This window comes from Zea mays, chromosome 8 (genome assembly GCF_902167145.1).
Source record: "Zea mays cultivar B73 chromosome 8, Zm-B73-REFERENCE-NAM-5.0, whole genome shotgun sequence".
NCBI lineage: Eukaryota > Viridiplantae > Streptophyta > Magnoliopsida > Poales > Poaceae > Zea > Zea mays.
In genome coordinates this window covers 158,565,443-158,579,849 of record NC_050103.1, presented here as the reverse complement: position 1 = coordinate 158,579,849, position 14,407 = coordinate 158,565,443, and the positions used below count along the sequence as shown (strand labels likewise).

At 47.1% G+C, this 14,407-nt stretch overlaps 2 protein-coding genes across 2 annotated transcripts; both read right to left on the bottom strand.

Moving 5' to 3' along the window:
- Positions 1-1,635: 1,635 nt before the first annotated feature.
- LOC103636227 (probable leucine-rich repeat receptor-like protein kinase At1g68400) lies at positions 1,636-3,925 on the bottom strand. Its single transcript, XM_008658582.3, has 2 exons — positions 2,563-3,925; positions 1,636-2,476 (listed from the first exon to the last, which is right to left on the bottom strand). The coding sequence occupies exons 1-2, from the start codon at positions 3,893-3,895 to the stop codon at positions 1,854-1,856; spliced, it is 1,956 nt and encodes a 651-aa protein (XP_008656804.1). The 5' UTR covers positions 3,896-3,925; the 3' UTR covers positions 1,636-1,853.
- Positions 3,926-5,421: 1,496 nt separating this feature from the next.
- LOC100279289 (uncharacterized) lies at positions 5,422-13,130 on the bottom strand. The gene is made up of 9 exons (NM_001152310.1): positions 12,520-13,130; positions 11,259-11,423; positions 11,029-11,166; positions 10,768-10,919; positions 10,549-10,657; positions 9,617-9,715; positions 6,463-6,528; positions 6,270-6,377; positions 5,422-5,779 (listed from the first exon to the last, which is right to left on the bottom strand). Exons 1-9 carry the CDS (start codon positions 13,087-13,089, stop codon positions 5,660-5,662), a joined length of 1,527 nt encoding a protein of 508 aa, NP_001145782.1. The 5' UTR covers positions 13,090-13,130; the 3' UTR covers positions 5,422-5,659.
- Between the last annotated feature and the right edge of the window lie 1,277 nt (positions 13,131-14,407).

Sequence of the window (14,407 nt, the reverse complement as noted above, 5' to 3'; positions counted from 1 at the left end):
TCAGCCTCACTCTGTCAAGTGGCACCGCAGTCGGAGCGGCGCAGGCGACGCTGTCTTTCTGTCAGGCCGGTCAGTGGAGCGGCGGAGTGACGGCGGTCACTTCGGATCTGTCGGCTGGGGGGGCGCGTCAGGATAAAGGTGTCAGGCCACCTTTGCATTAAATGCTCCTGCAATTTGGTCGGTCGGTGCGGCGATTTGGTCAGGGTTGCTTCTTGGCGAAGACAGGGCCTCGGGCGAGCCGAAAATATGTTCGCCGCTGGAGGGGGGGCTCGGGCGAGACGGAGATCCTCCGGGGTCGGCTGCCCTTGTCCGAGGCTAGGTTCGGGCGAGGCGTGATCGAGTCCTTCGAATGGACTGATCCCTGACTTAATCGCACCCATCAGGCCTTTGCAGCTTTATGCTGATGGGGGTTACCAGCTGAGAATTAGGAGCCTTGAGGGTACCCCTAATTATGGTCCCCGACAATATAGCTCAACTCAAGAAAAATAGCTTCAACAATGTCTTATTTTACAATTTTTTATAAAAAATATACTACAACCCGAAGATTAGTGCCATATTCTTATTTCTACATCATTCTCACATTTTCTTTATTAATAATGTAATTAACTTCCTAAATATATGGTTTATGGCTTAACTATTAGAGCCCAATTTGTTTTTAGTACCCTAAGCACTTTAAAATAATGTGGCATTTTAATTTTTTGTACTATTTTGAGGCACTTTGTTAAAGATGCTCTTAGCTTTTTACAAGGAACTGGTCATAGCAGTTGAAGAAGAGCGATGAATACAATTACATCATTATATTCCCACCATAGAGACAACTTGAGAATCTTAATGATAGGGAAGGCTTATCTTTTCAACTTGAAGAGAGACTCGTGCGGTAGCTTCTCTGAGTGTCTAGAATGGAGAGGTTGAACCTTCAAGAAGCGTATGATAGATGCCTAGGTTCAAACCAAAGGGATACCTCCAAAATGGGTGGACTGAGGTCTATGAGAGAAGCTGCTTTTAGTTTGGGTCTAATGGTATGATTGGCATGCTCTGTTCGGTAGTTTTTTCAGCATGGTAGGAGTTAAGATACAATATAAAGATCGTATGGGCTGATTTGATGATAAGAGATTTAAAGAGCGTATATGGGAAAGAAAATCTCTTGCCAAGGGCATATATTGGGAAGAAAATCTCTTGCCAATCAAATTGAATAGCAAGGGATTTTCCCTCCATAGATCCTCTCCAAATCTCTTGCAAGAGATTTTCTGTCCATATATCACATCCAAATCTCTTGCCACCAAATCAGCCCTATAAGAATCCAAAAGAAATGATTTTGTTTTTGTTTTCAAGAATCTAAAAGCATCTCAGCCCCTTGATTTCAGCTATTAATAACAACATAAGATTGTTACGACTAATATATGTTTTACAAAAATAAACGTAAGGTATGTCACAGTATGCGTAACGCATACACATACCTAATTCTAATTCTTCTTATTATATATGTATACGTCAATTGCTTCTTAAAAACACCATATAATTCTAAAATAAATCTAGAAAAATACAAACATCTCCCGTGACATCGAGGACTCAGAATCCAAGTGAAAAGTTCTAGTCAGCCAGCTGAGCTACGCGTTCAGCTCACTCATATCGAGCTAAAAGGGTCCATTAACTTCTTTTTTTTTTCTTCCATTAGCTAATGGAGGAACTAAAATGTAGAAATCGAAGCTACACCACTTGCTTGATGCAAACGGCGTTTCCAGGCTACTCTAGTGCTGATCACTGCCCTGATTTCACAATGTTTTTCTCACGACATATGTCCAGCAATGCTATGCTGCTACTCCCTAGTCACCTGAAGACTGGACTCGGTCGCGTCAAGAGCTTGAGGCAGGAGTAGACCTGGTGGTGTCCTCGGACACGCAGGGAGACGACTCGTACGAGTGCCTCGCTTGCGACGGAGACGCAGAGTAGTTGTTGCTCCGCTTGCTCCCCCTGTCCCTGATGTCCTCGATCATCTTGGCCACCACAGCCATCCTGGGCCGCTCCCCCGGGTTGTCGGCGACGCACAGCAGAGCCACATGCAGAAGCGCCACCATCTCGTCCTCGGCGCCCTTGCTCCGCGGCAGCTCCACGTCGAACACCTCGGGCGTCCACTCCTCCCGCGCCACGGTCTGCGCCCACCGCGGCAGGTCCGCGCTGCCGTACTCGCCCGCCTGGCGCCCTGTCAGGATCTCCAGCAGGATGACGCCGAAGCCGTGCACGTCCTGCTTCTGCAGGGCCTCTCCAGGTGGCGCCGGCGCGAGCAGCTGGAGAAGAGCGAAGTCGGAGACGCGCGCGTTGCCGCTGCCGTCGACGAGGATGTTGGAGGAAGTGAGGTGCCGGTGGGAGAGATTGCCGCCGGACACGCCGTGGAGGTAGGCGAGGCCGTGGGCCGCGTCCTGCGCCAGCTTCAGCCTGGTCTGCCAGCCCAGAGGAACTCTTGCCGGGCCACGGTTCTCTGTCCAGAAGAGCGCCGGTTTTGTGCAAACGTCAGAAGACACCACTGACTGACACGTGCGACGAGCAATGAGGCGCGCTGCTCACCGTGCAAGAGGCTATGGAGGCTGCCGTTGGGCATGTAGTCGAAGACGAGGAGCAGCTCCTCCGTGGACGCGTAGAACGCGCGCAGGCCGACGACGTTTGCGTGCCGCCACGTGCCCATCTCCCTGGTCAGCTCCCTCCGCCGCCTCTCGTCGTCCCTCGACGCGCCGTCCCTCCTCCTCAACCTCTTAACCACCACCACCTCTCCGCGGGCCTCCTCGGCGGCGGCGTCGCTCGCGTCGTTGCCTCCCATGACCACGCGGTACGTCGTCGCCGTAGCGCCTTTCCCCAGCATCTCCGCGGCGCCCTGCATGAGCGTGGCCACGTCGAACTCCACGCAGCACCCGTCAAAGCGGACCGTCTCCTCCCGTGCGACCGTCGAGCTGGCGGGCGTGGAGCCGGCGCGCGGCCGTCTCGTCGGCTTCCTGCCCTTCAGCAAAAGCACGGCGCACAGCGCCACCGCGACCAACGACGCGACCGCCGCGCCCACCGCTGACATGATCATCACGACCATCCACCGGTCACGGGTCTTCCCAATCCCACTCCCCGCCGTCCTCGATCCGTTCGACGCCCCGCCGCGGCCATTGTCGTACACGATCTGCTGCGGCTCAACGCACCGGCGGGCCAGCGGCGCGCCACAGAGCCCCGGGTTGCCGTCGAACGACGACGCGGGAAACGCAGACGCGAGGCGTTCCGGGACCCGCCCCTCGAGGTGGTTGCCAGAGACGTTGAGCTCCGCGAGCTCGGGCATTGCTTCCAGCGAGCCCGGCAATAACCCGACGAACGAGTTTCGCGCGATGTTCAGCGTCAGGAGAGCACGGAGGCGGTGCCCGATCTCCTGCGGGACCGTGCCCGCGAGGTGGTTTCCCGAAAGGTCTAGGCGGCGTAGGTGGCGAAGGCGCAGGAAGGAGTCGGGAAAGTGCCCGGAGAAGCCGTTGCCGGAGAGGTAGAGAAGCTTGAGGTGCGGCGCTAGGCGGGAGAAGTCGACGCCGTGGAGCGCGCCAGTGAAGGTGTTGTTCTTGAGGCTAAGGGACGAGAGGACGGGGAGATCCGCGAGCAGCTCCAGCGCCGCGGCGTGCCCGCCGAGTTGGAGGCCTTCGAGGACGACGCGACGCACGCGGGCCGGGGAGGAGAGCGACGGGCGCCGGCAGGTGACGCCGCGCCACTTGGCGGCACAGGGGTCCGAGGACTCCGTCCATGAGCTGAGCGCCCCGGCGCGGTCGGAGCAGACCGACTTGAATGCGAGCAGCGCGACGGCGTCGGGGCTCGGGACAGGAGCGGAGGCGCGGCTCGCGGCGATCGCCAGTATCAAGAGGAGCACCCGCAAAGCAGCCATTGCAATGCTTGAGCCGGAGGCCAGCGGCGAGTGCAGGTAGCGTGGGCGCGGGGAGCGGCTCGGCGGCCTCGGCGCAGGGCATGTAGGTAGCAGGTATCCGTGTATGTTGCAGTAATGGCGCGGAGGGGGAGGATTGATGGTGCAACGGCCCGGTGCGTGAGGGATTCATGGGCGCCGGCGGGAGGAGGGCGCGGGGCGTGGCGCCCCCGCGGGAACGGGTGCGACCGGCGTGAGCCCATTTGCGCGGCGTTGGAGCCACGCGCCACGCGGAGTGAAGGCCGACGCCGACTTTGGCAGCGCAGTCTGCATCGCATGAACTCTCCCAGAGTCCCAGCTGTCGTTTATGAGGCTTCTTGCTCAGCAGTCACACACTCACGCTGGTGCATCGTATTCGTTCTGCTGAAGCTCACATCACATGGGTAAAAAATACAACAGTTTTGGATAAACGGTGGTATTTAAAATTGTGTTTTACTTATACCAACCAAACACCTTTGGGTTTCCAATACCACAGCATCAACAAATACCATTGAATTGCCTTAAAACTGCAAAAATATAAAGCTTCCAAACATGGCCTCTGTCTGACCACTGATCTGCCATTGAATGCTCATCGCTTGTCGCTGTCGTCACTGAGTACAACGAGCGGCGATCACAACTTGGCACCTGAACAGCAACACTGCCAATCTACATCTTCTGATTACCCAAACAAACTACTAACTGTTATTGCTCCTGAAACAGGGTTTGAACCTAACTTGCCTGGTGCGGCACCGGTTGTTGTTGGACTAAAAACTTGCAGTGCATGGAAGAAACTAATAGGCCTCATCTTGTTGATGCGCCTGGCTTCAGGCCGCTTCCATCTTTGCTGCTAATCCTCCTCCTTTAGCTACTGCCGCCATTGCTGGCTTGCTGCCGATAGCTTTCTTGTTCCCAAGGCGAGCAGCAGCTCGACTGGTTTGGGAGCTGCCTCTTCTACCAAATCAGGTCTTGCTGATAATTTTCCTACCCATACACCAAAATACTCAGCACGCCCGTTCGTTCTAACCATTTAGTTTGGTAACTAATGCAGACTCAGGGTGTGTTTGGTTTGACTTTTGGCTTTTGATTTTACCCCCTAAAAGTCAAAAACCAACCAAAGGGCTGGATCCAGGAAGCAGCTTTTTCTAAAAGCCAACTTTCTCGTAGTGTAAATCTGAAAGCACCTCTAAACCTGCTTTTAGTGGCTTTTCGGATGGAACTGTGAAAACATATATCGAAGAATTTTTAACTACTTTTAGTGATCTCCACCAAACGGTTTTTAGCTTTTTAACAGCTTACAGCCTACAACAGCTTTTTCCACAGCTCACAGCCCACATCAACTTTTTTCACAGCCACAGCCCAACCAAACAGACCCTCAATCTGCTTAGTGCTGACTCACTAAACGCAAAGAAAAGGGTTTTGTTGTTATAATAAACAGTAAGGGAATAGAGCAATATCTGATGTTCTGGCATTTTCTGTTCATAAGTTCATTGCCTCCTCTTTTGCCAGTTTATAATTTCAATATGCTTAATAGCAAAAAATATATATTCTTAGAACTCATAGATGAAATGAATTCATAAGTAGAGCACCACAGCAAAGTAAATTATTTGCACATTTTGCGTCAAATAAGTACACAGTACAAGCGCAAAACTAACAAATAACTGAAATAGCTGATGCTATCTATCAATTGATAGTTTCTTAGAATGATTGACCTAGAGTTACAACAATACCAAAACAGAGCCACAGCTTCAACTACTTTGCATTCCCAAATAATATTCTTCGAGTAAAATCATCGTCAGAACATGTTTCGGAGCGAAACCAACTAAGTTCTGGTAATTCCGTGAGCTGTCCCACTGCAGCCAGAGCAATATCCTGTAAATTGCCAAACCAATCGTGTAAGTGCGTGAGGCCTACGGTAGCACAAAAGTATTCAAAGATATACTGTATTAAAACTCCTGCGGGCTAGTTTGTAAATTCAAATCCCTTCCGAGATTGGATAGGATTGGGGGAGAAATGAACTAATTTCCCCCTCAATCCCCTTTTCACTCAATCCCCTTTCATTCACTGGGAGGGGATTTGAGTTTCCAAACTACCGTGAGGGAGGAAAAACCCTTCCCCACAGACTTGAATTAAGCTTCTACCACGCGAGCCATGAAACACCCCCCAAGACAAGCTGCCCTAGACTCGGGGAGACTGCCGGTGAGGGTGTTTTTTAGCCTAGGCCTGTTTAAAATCACTCTCACAGGCAATCGAACCCAGTGCTTAAGATGCGGCTCCTGTGACCACTATACTGCAGACCTGTTCACCAAAGATACTGTATTACTCTGCGTTAGTAGAATAGTCACCACTCTTGGAGATTTACCTTATCAATTATGTACTCCTTGGCAGTTTCCATTACTGTAGCACAGTCAACAGCATCAATGCGTGCAAAAAGCTCTAGGAACGGCATGACTCGCCCATAAGTTAGCATCTGCATGAGATAGTTGCGGAAAAAAAATCTTATTAATCAGGATGGGAGAAGCTGCTGCTAGTCTGAGAAGCTTAGGCTAGAATACCTGGCGACCATTATTCTCAGTAACTGCAGTGGATCCATCAATGTGAAGTAACAGAGAAGATTTCAGCTGGCATAAGACGTATGTTAGTTCTAGAATATGTTTCAGGTTCCACTAATGCAAACCAGATATACCAAGTTGCAGATTAATTTTTACATGAGAAAGTTCTACAGTTCACCAATATTTAGGGCAGCATATATGTGAATGCCACAATAATTGAATGTCAGAATAGGGTTACAGTAACAGGGGCGGAGCTAAAGCTTATTGATGGTGTCAGCTAACACTGATGAATTCTGAAAAAAAAACAGTGTAAAATACTACTTAAACACTGTTTATAATATTGACAACATCGGTTAGACATAATACTGACACCAGTGAACATGGAGCCTGGCTTCGCCCCTCATCATATTAGCATATTTAAGGAAAGGGAAAGGTTTGTCTTTATGAAAACGTAGCAATTTTCCCAAATAAAAAAAATATCCACTGCCAGGAGAGGGAGGGGGATATGGGGTTGCTAGACAAAGCTTATAGGATTATTAGATAATACTTGTATAACCAAATCACTGATTTGTCAGGAACCATGCCATACCCATGTCAAGGCTTACTAGAGGAAGGCAAAAAGGTCATGATTAATAGACAACACTTGCATAATTGTTCACAAACCTTACATACATGTATCATATAGGATGATATATTATCTGGAAACGTTGGTGATGGTCTTTTAATTTATGGTACATAGGCAATACTTGGCAATATAGGTAGTGTTTGGTTGGAGAGTATTGTGGGATAGATCCGTTCTGTTCCAGTATGTGCGTCCGTTCCTCTCCCTCTGACTCTTTTCCTCCCCAACCTTCTCTGCCGCCGCATCTCTTTCGCCTCCGGCCACCATCTCCCCCTGGTGATGCGCCTCTGTTCCATCCCTCTCCCGTCGTCGCGCCTGTGGTCTTTCTCCTTCCGTGTCGCGCCTCCCTCCGCGACGCCCGCGGGCCGCATCCCTCCCGCAGTGAAGGTGCCCACGGTCAGATCCCTGCGGCTGGCGCCGCCATGGATGCCGAGCAGGCCATCACTGTATCAATTGCAGGTTCTTGTTCCTTACTGAGCAAACCACAGAGAGCAAATCGAGCCTTCTTTTCTTTGCCGAGCAGACAACCAGGAAATGTTGTGTTTTCTCATGGCAGTAGATTTTTTCGTCTTTTTATGATTTGCTAACACCACGAGAGCACACATCAATACGTATTCCTTCTCCAATTAGCTCATTTAATTAGGATTGTAAAATTATTCGGTTGGACCAGCACTCTGCTCAATTCTTGGTCCTTTTCTATGCCACTTTTCTCGTATAATTTCTATTTTATTATACTAACTAATGTCTCATTTTTTTACAGCAAAATTCCATTGAAAGTATTCAAAGACAAGAAAAAGACTTGACAGCTTAAGGTATTATAATATTTTTGTATCTCAGCATTTAAGCAGTGAAATTAAGCATCCATGTATTGCAAATATATTATTTGTTGTTTCAATTTGTAATGTTGTCATTTTTTTATATAGATGGAGAAGAATATGCTTGTAGTGTATGTAGCTGCTGCTCATATGTTGCTTTCAATGTCACTTGTGTTAATATGCTTAGACTTAATAGATCATCATTGCGAAAGCATAATGGTTAAGGCTTCCGAGTAGCACCTTCAGGTCCCGGGTTCGATCCCCCTAGGAGGCGAATTTCGAGCTTGGTTAAAAAAATCCCCTCACTGTGCTCCACCCGCTCTCAGGGATCGATATCTTGCGCGCCACCCTCCGGTTGGGCCGTTGTAGAGTGGGCAGTTGATCGGCCCGTTAGTGATGGGGGGCAGGGTTCGGGGGTTTTCTCGGTCGGGACCATGTTTCGGTCTCTTAATATAATACCGGGAGGGCGGTCTTTCCCTCCCCGCCCGAGCTTTTTTTTTCTTAATAGATCATCATTCTTCCGTTTTTATAAACTTTTTAGAGATCGTGGTCTATATTTATAATTGACTAATTGTCATTTTAAGATATGACAAATGGTTGTATGATTGTGTCATGTTAGAAAATTATTTATTTGTGCTCATCAACCAAGCATAGGATAGAGCCGCTCCATTCTGCTTCGCTCTGGAACCAAACACAGGATGGAACCGCTCTGTTCTACTTCACTCTAGAACCAAACAAAAAAAAGAGTGGCTCCATTCTGACTGCCAAACACAGTTAAGAGTCGTTCTATCCTCAAAATCTGGAACAGAGCCGCTCCGTTCAAATAGGCTCTGGAACCAAATACTACCATATTGGAATATATGGCAAGCCCAGCACAGGCAGCATGCACGGTCACAAACCTTACATACATGTATCGTATAGGATTAGGATGATATATTATCAGGAAGCGTTGGTGACGGTCTTTTAATTTGTAGTACATAGGCAATACTTGGCAATATAATGGAATATATAGCAAGCACAGCACAGGCAGCAAGCACGGTTGCCAGATTCTAGCTCTCATCCTGAGGCTGCACTGCACATCTGCACACACTATTACACGCTCAAGCCACCACACAGGCGAACTGAGGCCCTGGAGCCCACATCGCCACTGGGGAAACACTAAAACCTTAAATTACCTTGGACCCATGCTACCTCCAGGGTCCATATCAGGTGGAGCTGGTGGCTCCATCCTGGAAGCTGAAGGTAGAAGGTACCACTGATTTTATGTTATTCAGGGTTTATTTTTATCAATTTTGGTCTTATTGGTTCAATTTTGATCCAATCTAGTGATGTGTTCATTCATCTAACAGAGTTTACATGGGTCAAGTTATGAGGCAACACAAAGGAACAGCGTACTGAATAATTTTCACCAAGATTTTACACTTGATCTTATTATTATTTTGATTTTTCGTGTGTGTGTGTGTATAATATTCGCTTGTCATCTCCTTGTTTTGAAAAAATGATGTACTACAGTAGCCAGATAGTTTATTGGTGAAACATAGTTCTACATAGACAGGGTCAGATCAATAGAAGTTAAGTAGCTTTCTCCCTTCTCCAATGGAGATGTAGGGCCACCCATCACTTTTTCTACTATAAATAGCAATACCCAAAAACAAGAGATATTAACAGCTGAAATGTACAAAATATACCAGCACATGATGTTGGGAACAGAACCAGCTACCTGATTGCGGGCACGGGCAACCTCTGTTTCTGACACCTGGGATGCAAGTCTTCTAAACTCCGCCATTATTAACCGTGACAAGTCTTGCAGGGTGTCAGGCTGCAATTGATTTCACAAATTGTAAGAAACATTGTAGCAATCAATATCTCCGTCATATCCATGCAACGTTCAGCTGATGGCATAGATGAATGGTCACTAGAAACTTTGATGTAACTCTGTGCTGTGCAAATACAAGTAATTGTCTGAGTAGTTTATTGTTCCATATAATATATTAACTAGACAATGACTACATTCAGCCTATGTGATGGAAGATATAGTATTTATGAATACCCCTCACCATTTGAACAAGGAAGTTCGCTTCCTAGTGCCAACACCAGAGATCTGATCTGGGTTGCCATATACTCAAACGTCCAATATCACCAGAAGGCATTCAGAATCCTGAATCCTCACTGCTTGATCATTAAAATGTAACCACAGTCCACAAATGTTGCAAGGGGACACCCACACCTGATCAGTGATCACTATTTCATCCATTCATCAATCTAAATCTAATTTTGGAATGAGAGAGCCTTCAAAAGTTGATTTTGATCACCATCTTAACTATATTTCAATTGCTATATAAAGTCATCACTATCTTAAAGGCATTTCAAAGATGAACTATCGATGCAATACCTATATAAAGACATGTCTGTAGCTTGTGACTAATCAATGATCAAATCTCACAAAGTTTGACCTTTCCAAATCAAAATATGTGTTGCATTAATGAATGAGGGAGTACTAGATACTAAATTAGTCTTTATAGAATTTTAGAGCTTACAAAAAAACAACTCATAATGAGATAAAAGGAAAAGACAGGAAATCTTATAGGCGCCAATCTTACGTTCAGGCAAGTTGTACAAGAACAAGCTTAAAAGATTGAGCAACAAACTAACCGGAGCAATAGTATAAATGCCAAATATTCCTGTGTCCCGATAGTTAGTATTGAACGCCATCAGGCTCTCAGCTAAATTAGCATTGCTGATACCACGAGCTAAAGAAGACCTTGCAGTTTCAATACGTATCATCAGCATTAAACAGCAATTTGGTGGTAATACACTAGGAAAGCAAATTACTAACAAAGCAAATGTAAACTAGAAAGGGAATTCTCATACCCTGAGCAGTTCCCAACCCCAATGCTCCTGTTCCAGGATCCCAATATGCTTTGGATCACCATAAGGGGAATGGAGCTAGGGTCAGTCCATGATGAACCTTTGAAAGCTATTGCGATGTGTGCTAGAGGAAACTCTGCATTTTCTACACGAACCTACAGAAGCTGAAGATCAGTTGAGTGAAAAAACACTAAACTAAATTAAAGATTAATTGAAATGGCCTAGGAAAGTGTTAAAATAAGATCCTGTACGAACAAACCAGACCTCAGATCCAGTAAAAATAGCTGGGTTCGCCTGAACAAGCTGATCAGCAGTAGTTGGATCAGTGGAGAATTCTGTGAATAATTCTTTCACTTGATCAACAACCTCATCGTGACTGACACTTCCAGCAGCAGATACAACCTAGACCAGACAGCATAACAAAAAAATTACAACTCTGCTCAGTGCTCAAGAATAATCAACATCTACAAACTTCCAGAATTCGAAAGAAATACCATTCGAGGACAGGTATAGTGAGTTGAGATATATTGCTCCAAATCTTTCTTAGAAATGGACCTAATATTTTCTTCAGGACCTAATATTGTGTCCCCTAGTGGATGGCCTTGGAATGCTGCTGCATGCAAGTGATCAAATATCACCTCTTCCATCATACCTTGCACCTATTTTTCAATAAAAACATATCAGACATCCACATCAAGCAATTTTTTTCACTGATGAGCATGGAAGAATAATGTTAAAAATGAAAACCAGCAATGCAAGTTTTGCTTTGATATTGATAGCCATAGCATATGAATCATCAGGATATCACTAAACAGCTGCATGTACTGATAAACATAATCATCACATGCAGCGCCAGTAAAAATGTTCTCCCCTACAAATAAGAACAAATGTCAGGGGGTCAGGGCACTATATTTGTCTATACTCCCTCGGTCCCTGAATAAATATATTCCTAGCTCAAGAATTTGTCTACAAATAAATCAATCTCTAGGAGATTGAATGGTCCACCGGCCTTTTTTTTCCTCGAAGCCACCTCGCATTTACTGCAACCCCTCTAATCTCCCAATGCAGTATTAAGTTTTGGAACTTGGATGTGTGTAGAAAATGCTATAATTAATATGTTATTAGAATAATCACAGATCAGTGTGTATAAAGGGCAATGTGGTCTTCTCTCTGTCATACTAATCTGTCCTAAACTTGCTAGGAATCTATTTATTCAGGGACAAAAGGGAGTATGTGCCATATCCCACAGCAAGCAGCTTTCCCAAGTAGAATAAGAATGAGATGGATAGCATCGGGGACAAACTACGAGTTAAAAAAGATACCAGTTGCCACGCTAAATTATGATCTGCCAATTACACAGTCCCACACAAACTTCAATAAGCAAGGTCCCAGCTAAAGCAATACCAAATGTGCATTGAAATAATGGAGTCTCCGCTTTTAGTTGAAAAAACAATCCAACATCTAAAGTTTTCACCTTTACCCTTATCACAGTGGTATGTCCAATTAGCAACACAGCGAGAATACTGCTACTTACTCCCTCCATCCCAAATGCCAAATCGTTATTCGTTTTAGCTCCTGGCTTTTTACGTCTATATTCAAATGAATGATGATGAATCTAGACTAGACACATATATAAAACATATGCATCAAGTATGAATCCATTAAAAACCCAAAACGAATTTTGATTTGGGACAGAGGATCACTACAGTTCGCCTCTAAGGTAGTCAAGCAAGCAAATTCGTGGAAAAAGCTCACCTCCTCCATCTCACGGAGGATGACGCCGCGCTCCCGCTGGATAGCCCTTTCGGGGAATCGCGGGTGCTGTAGGATGTCGCTGAGGACGTCGAGTGCCGCCGGAACGTGGCGCGCCTGCACGTCGGCAAAAAAGGTGGTCTGCTCGCGGGAGGTATACGCGTTGAGGCGCGCGCCCATGTCCTCGATCTCCACCTCGAGCACCTGCGCGTTGGGCCGGCGCCGTGTGCCCTTGAAGGCCATGTGCTCCAGGAAGTGTGCGGTTCCGTTGGTTCCAGGGAGCTCGAAGCGGCTCCCCGCATCGACCCAGACGCCGACGGAGGCAATCCGTGTGGCGACCGGGTAGGCCTGCGTGACGACGCGGAGGCCTGAGGGGAGCGTAGAGACGCGCGCGGCGGGGAACCGAAGGTAAGGGGAGTGGTCAGGGGTGCGGGGCACCGGCGAGGCGTGGCGGAGGAAGCGGCTGGTGGAGGGCGACGGGGAGACAGCGGTTGTGGACGCGGAGTGGAGGAGGCGGTACAGATAGGGAAGGAGCCGGCGCCTCGAGCGGGCGGCTGAGGCGAGAGCGGCCATGTGTTCGACGGAATCTCTCTACCGTCGCGCCGCCGAACGGGGGAGACGAGGAGGGCTCCGGGTTTTGGTTTGGTTTTTTCTCTACTCTTCTGTTTATTCTTGCGGGCTCGCGGCGGTGGGAGGGCTACCGCCTCCTAGGCCTAGCGATGCCCATTGCCGTCAAGATTTAAAATAATGGCCATATTTGGGACAGCTGCTGCTTGTTGAAAAAGCAGCTTATCTGATAAGCTGGTAAAAAGCAGCTTCTGCTTGTTGGCTGCTTTTAGTTCATTTTGAGAAGCAGCTGAACTGATAAGCTGCTGCAGAAGCTGCCTGTTTGGCAGGACTTCAGCTTAAATTTATGAAGAAGCTGAAAATAAGCTGTGCCAAACAGGGTCAATAGAAGGAAAAAGTTCATTTGTTGAGGGTTTATTTAGCAGCAATATTTCTTAAAAAGATTTACAATTCTATATTTTGTACTTCCTCCGTTCGAAATTGTAATTCGTTTGATTAACCTTAAATTTGACCGGCTCGTCTAAAACAAAAAAATCATAATTATTGCTATTTTTTACTATAATGTTGTCTTCTCTATAATATACTTTAAGTATGGCTTTGTTTTTTTTGTTTTTTCGCAAAATTTTTGAATAGGCGAAGTCAGTCAAACTTGGCAAAAAAAAGTAAAATAAATTATAAATTGAAACAGAGAGAGTAATTATCATAATAATATTGTAGTTTTTGCCAACTCTAAAATTACCATGGTTTTAAAAAACATTGTATGGATACTACATTGTAACTCATGGTATTAGATAAAAGCTAGCCATACCATAAAAGATTTGGGTTAAAGTAGTGTTTCTAATCTAAAGTCTTAACAGACACTCCGGTTTGGAGCCTTCTCCGTGTTCCCGGGCTACGACGCCTCTCGCGTACCGACGCGTGTTGACCCGCGGACGCGAAAATTTACCTCTTTGTTTCTCTCCTTCTCTGCCTCTCTCCGGCCTAGCCTACCTCTCCTTCCCGTCGTTTCCTGCCCACCGCGCCCCTCCAATAGCGTTGTCCCTCGCCCTCGTGCACCCCGTGCTCCTCATCGTCTTCGCCAACGCAGGAACCAGGAAGCTACCCATAGCCAGCCTCGCTTTCTAGCCAAATCCTTCTTCGGACGCTGCTGCGACCTCTGTCGCTTCGTCGCTCTCGCGCCAGCTGACCGCCTCCAGCTCGCTCGAGGTCATCGCGACGGGGAAGAAGGGGCCTTCCCGACCAAATCCTTCTTTGGCACGCCGCTGGCTGCCATCGTGGCCTCTGTCGCGTCGCCACTCCCACGACAATCGGCCGCCTCGAACTC

Coding starts and splice junctions, on each gene's coding strand:
- LOC103636227 (XM_008658582.3), bottom strand. CDS start 3,895: ATGGCTGCTTTGCGGGTGCTCCTCTTGATACTGGCGATCGCCGCGAGC. Junction 2,477..2,562: donor CCTCCATAGCCTCTTGCACG/GTGAGCAGCGCG, acceptor TCTTCTGGACAG/AGAACCGTGGCCCGGCAAGA.
- LOC100279289 (NM_001152310.1), bottom strand. CDS start 13,089: ATGGCCGCTCTCGCCTCAGCCGCCCGCTCGAGGCGCCGGCTCCTTCCC. Junction 11,424..12,519: donor TCCTCCGTGAGATGGAGGAG/GTGAGCTTTTTC, acceptor ATTGAAAAATAG/GTGCAAGGTATGATGGAAGA. Junction 5,780..6,269: donor AGGAGTACATAATTGATAAG/GTAAATCTCCAA, acceptor GGCAATTTACAG/GATATTGCTCTGGCTGCAGT.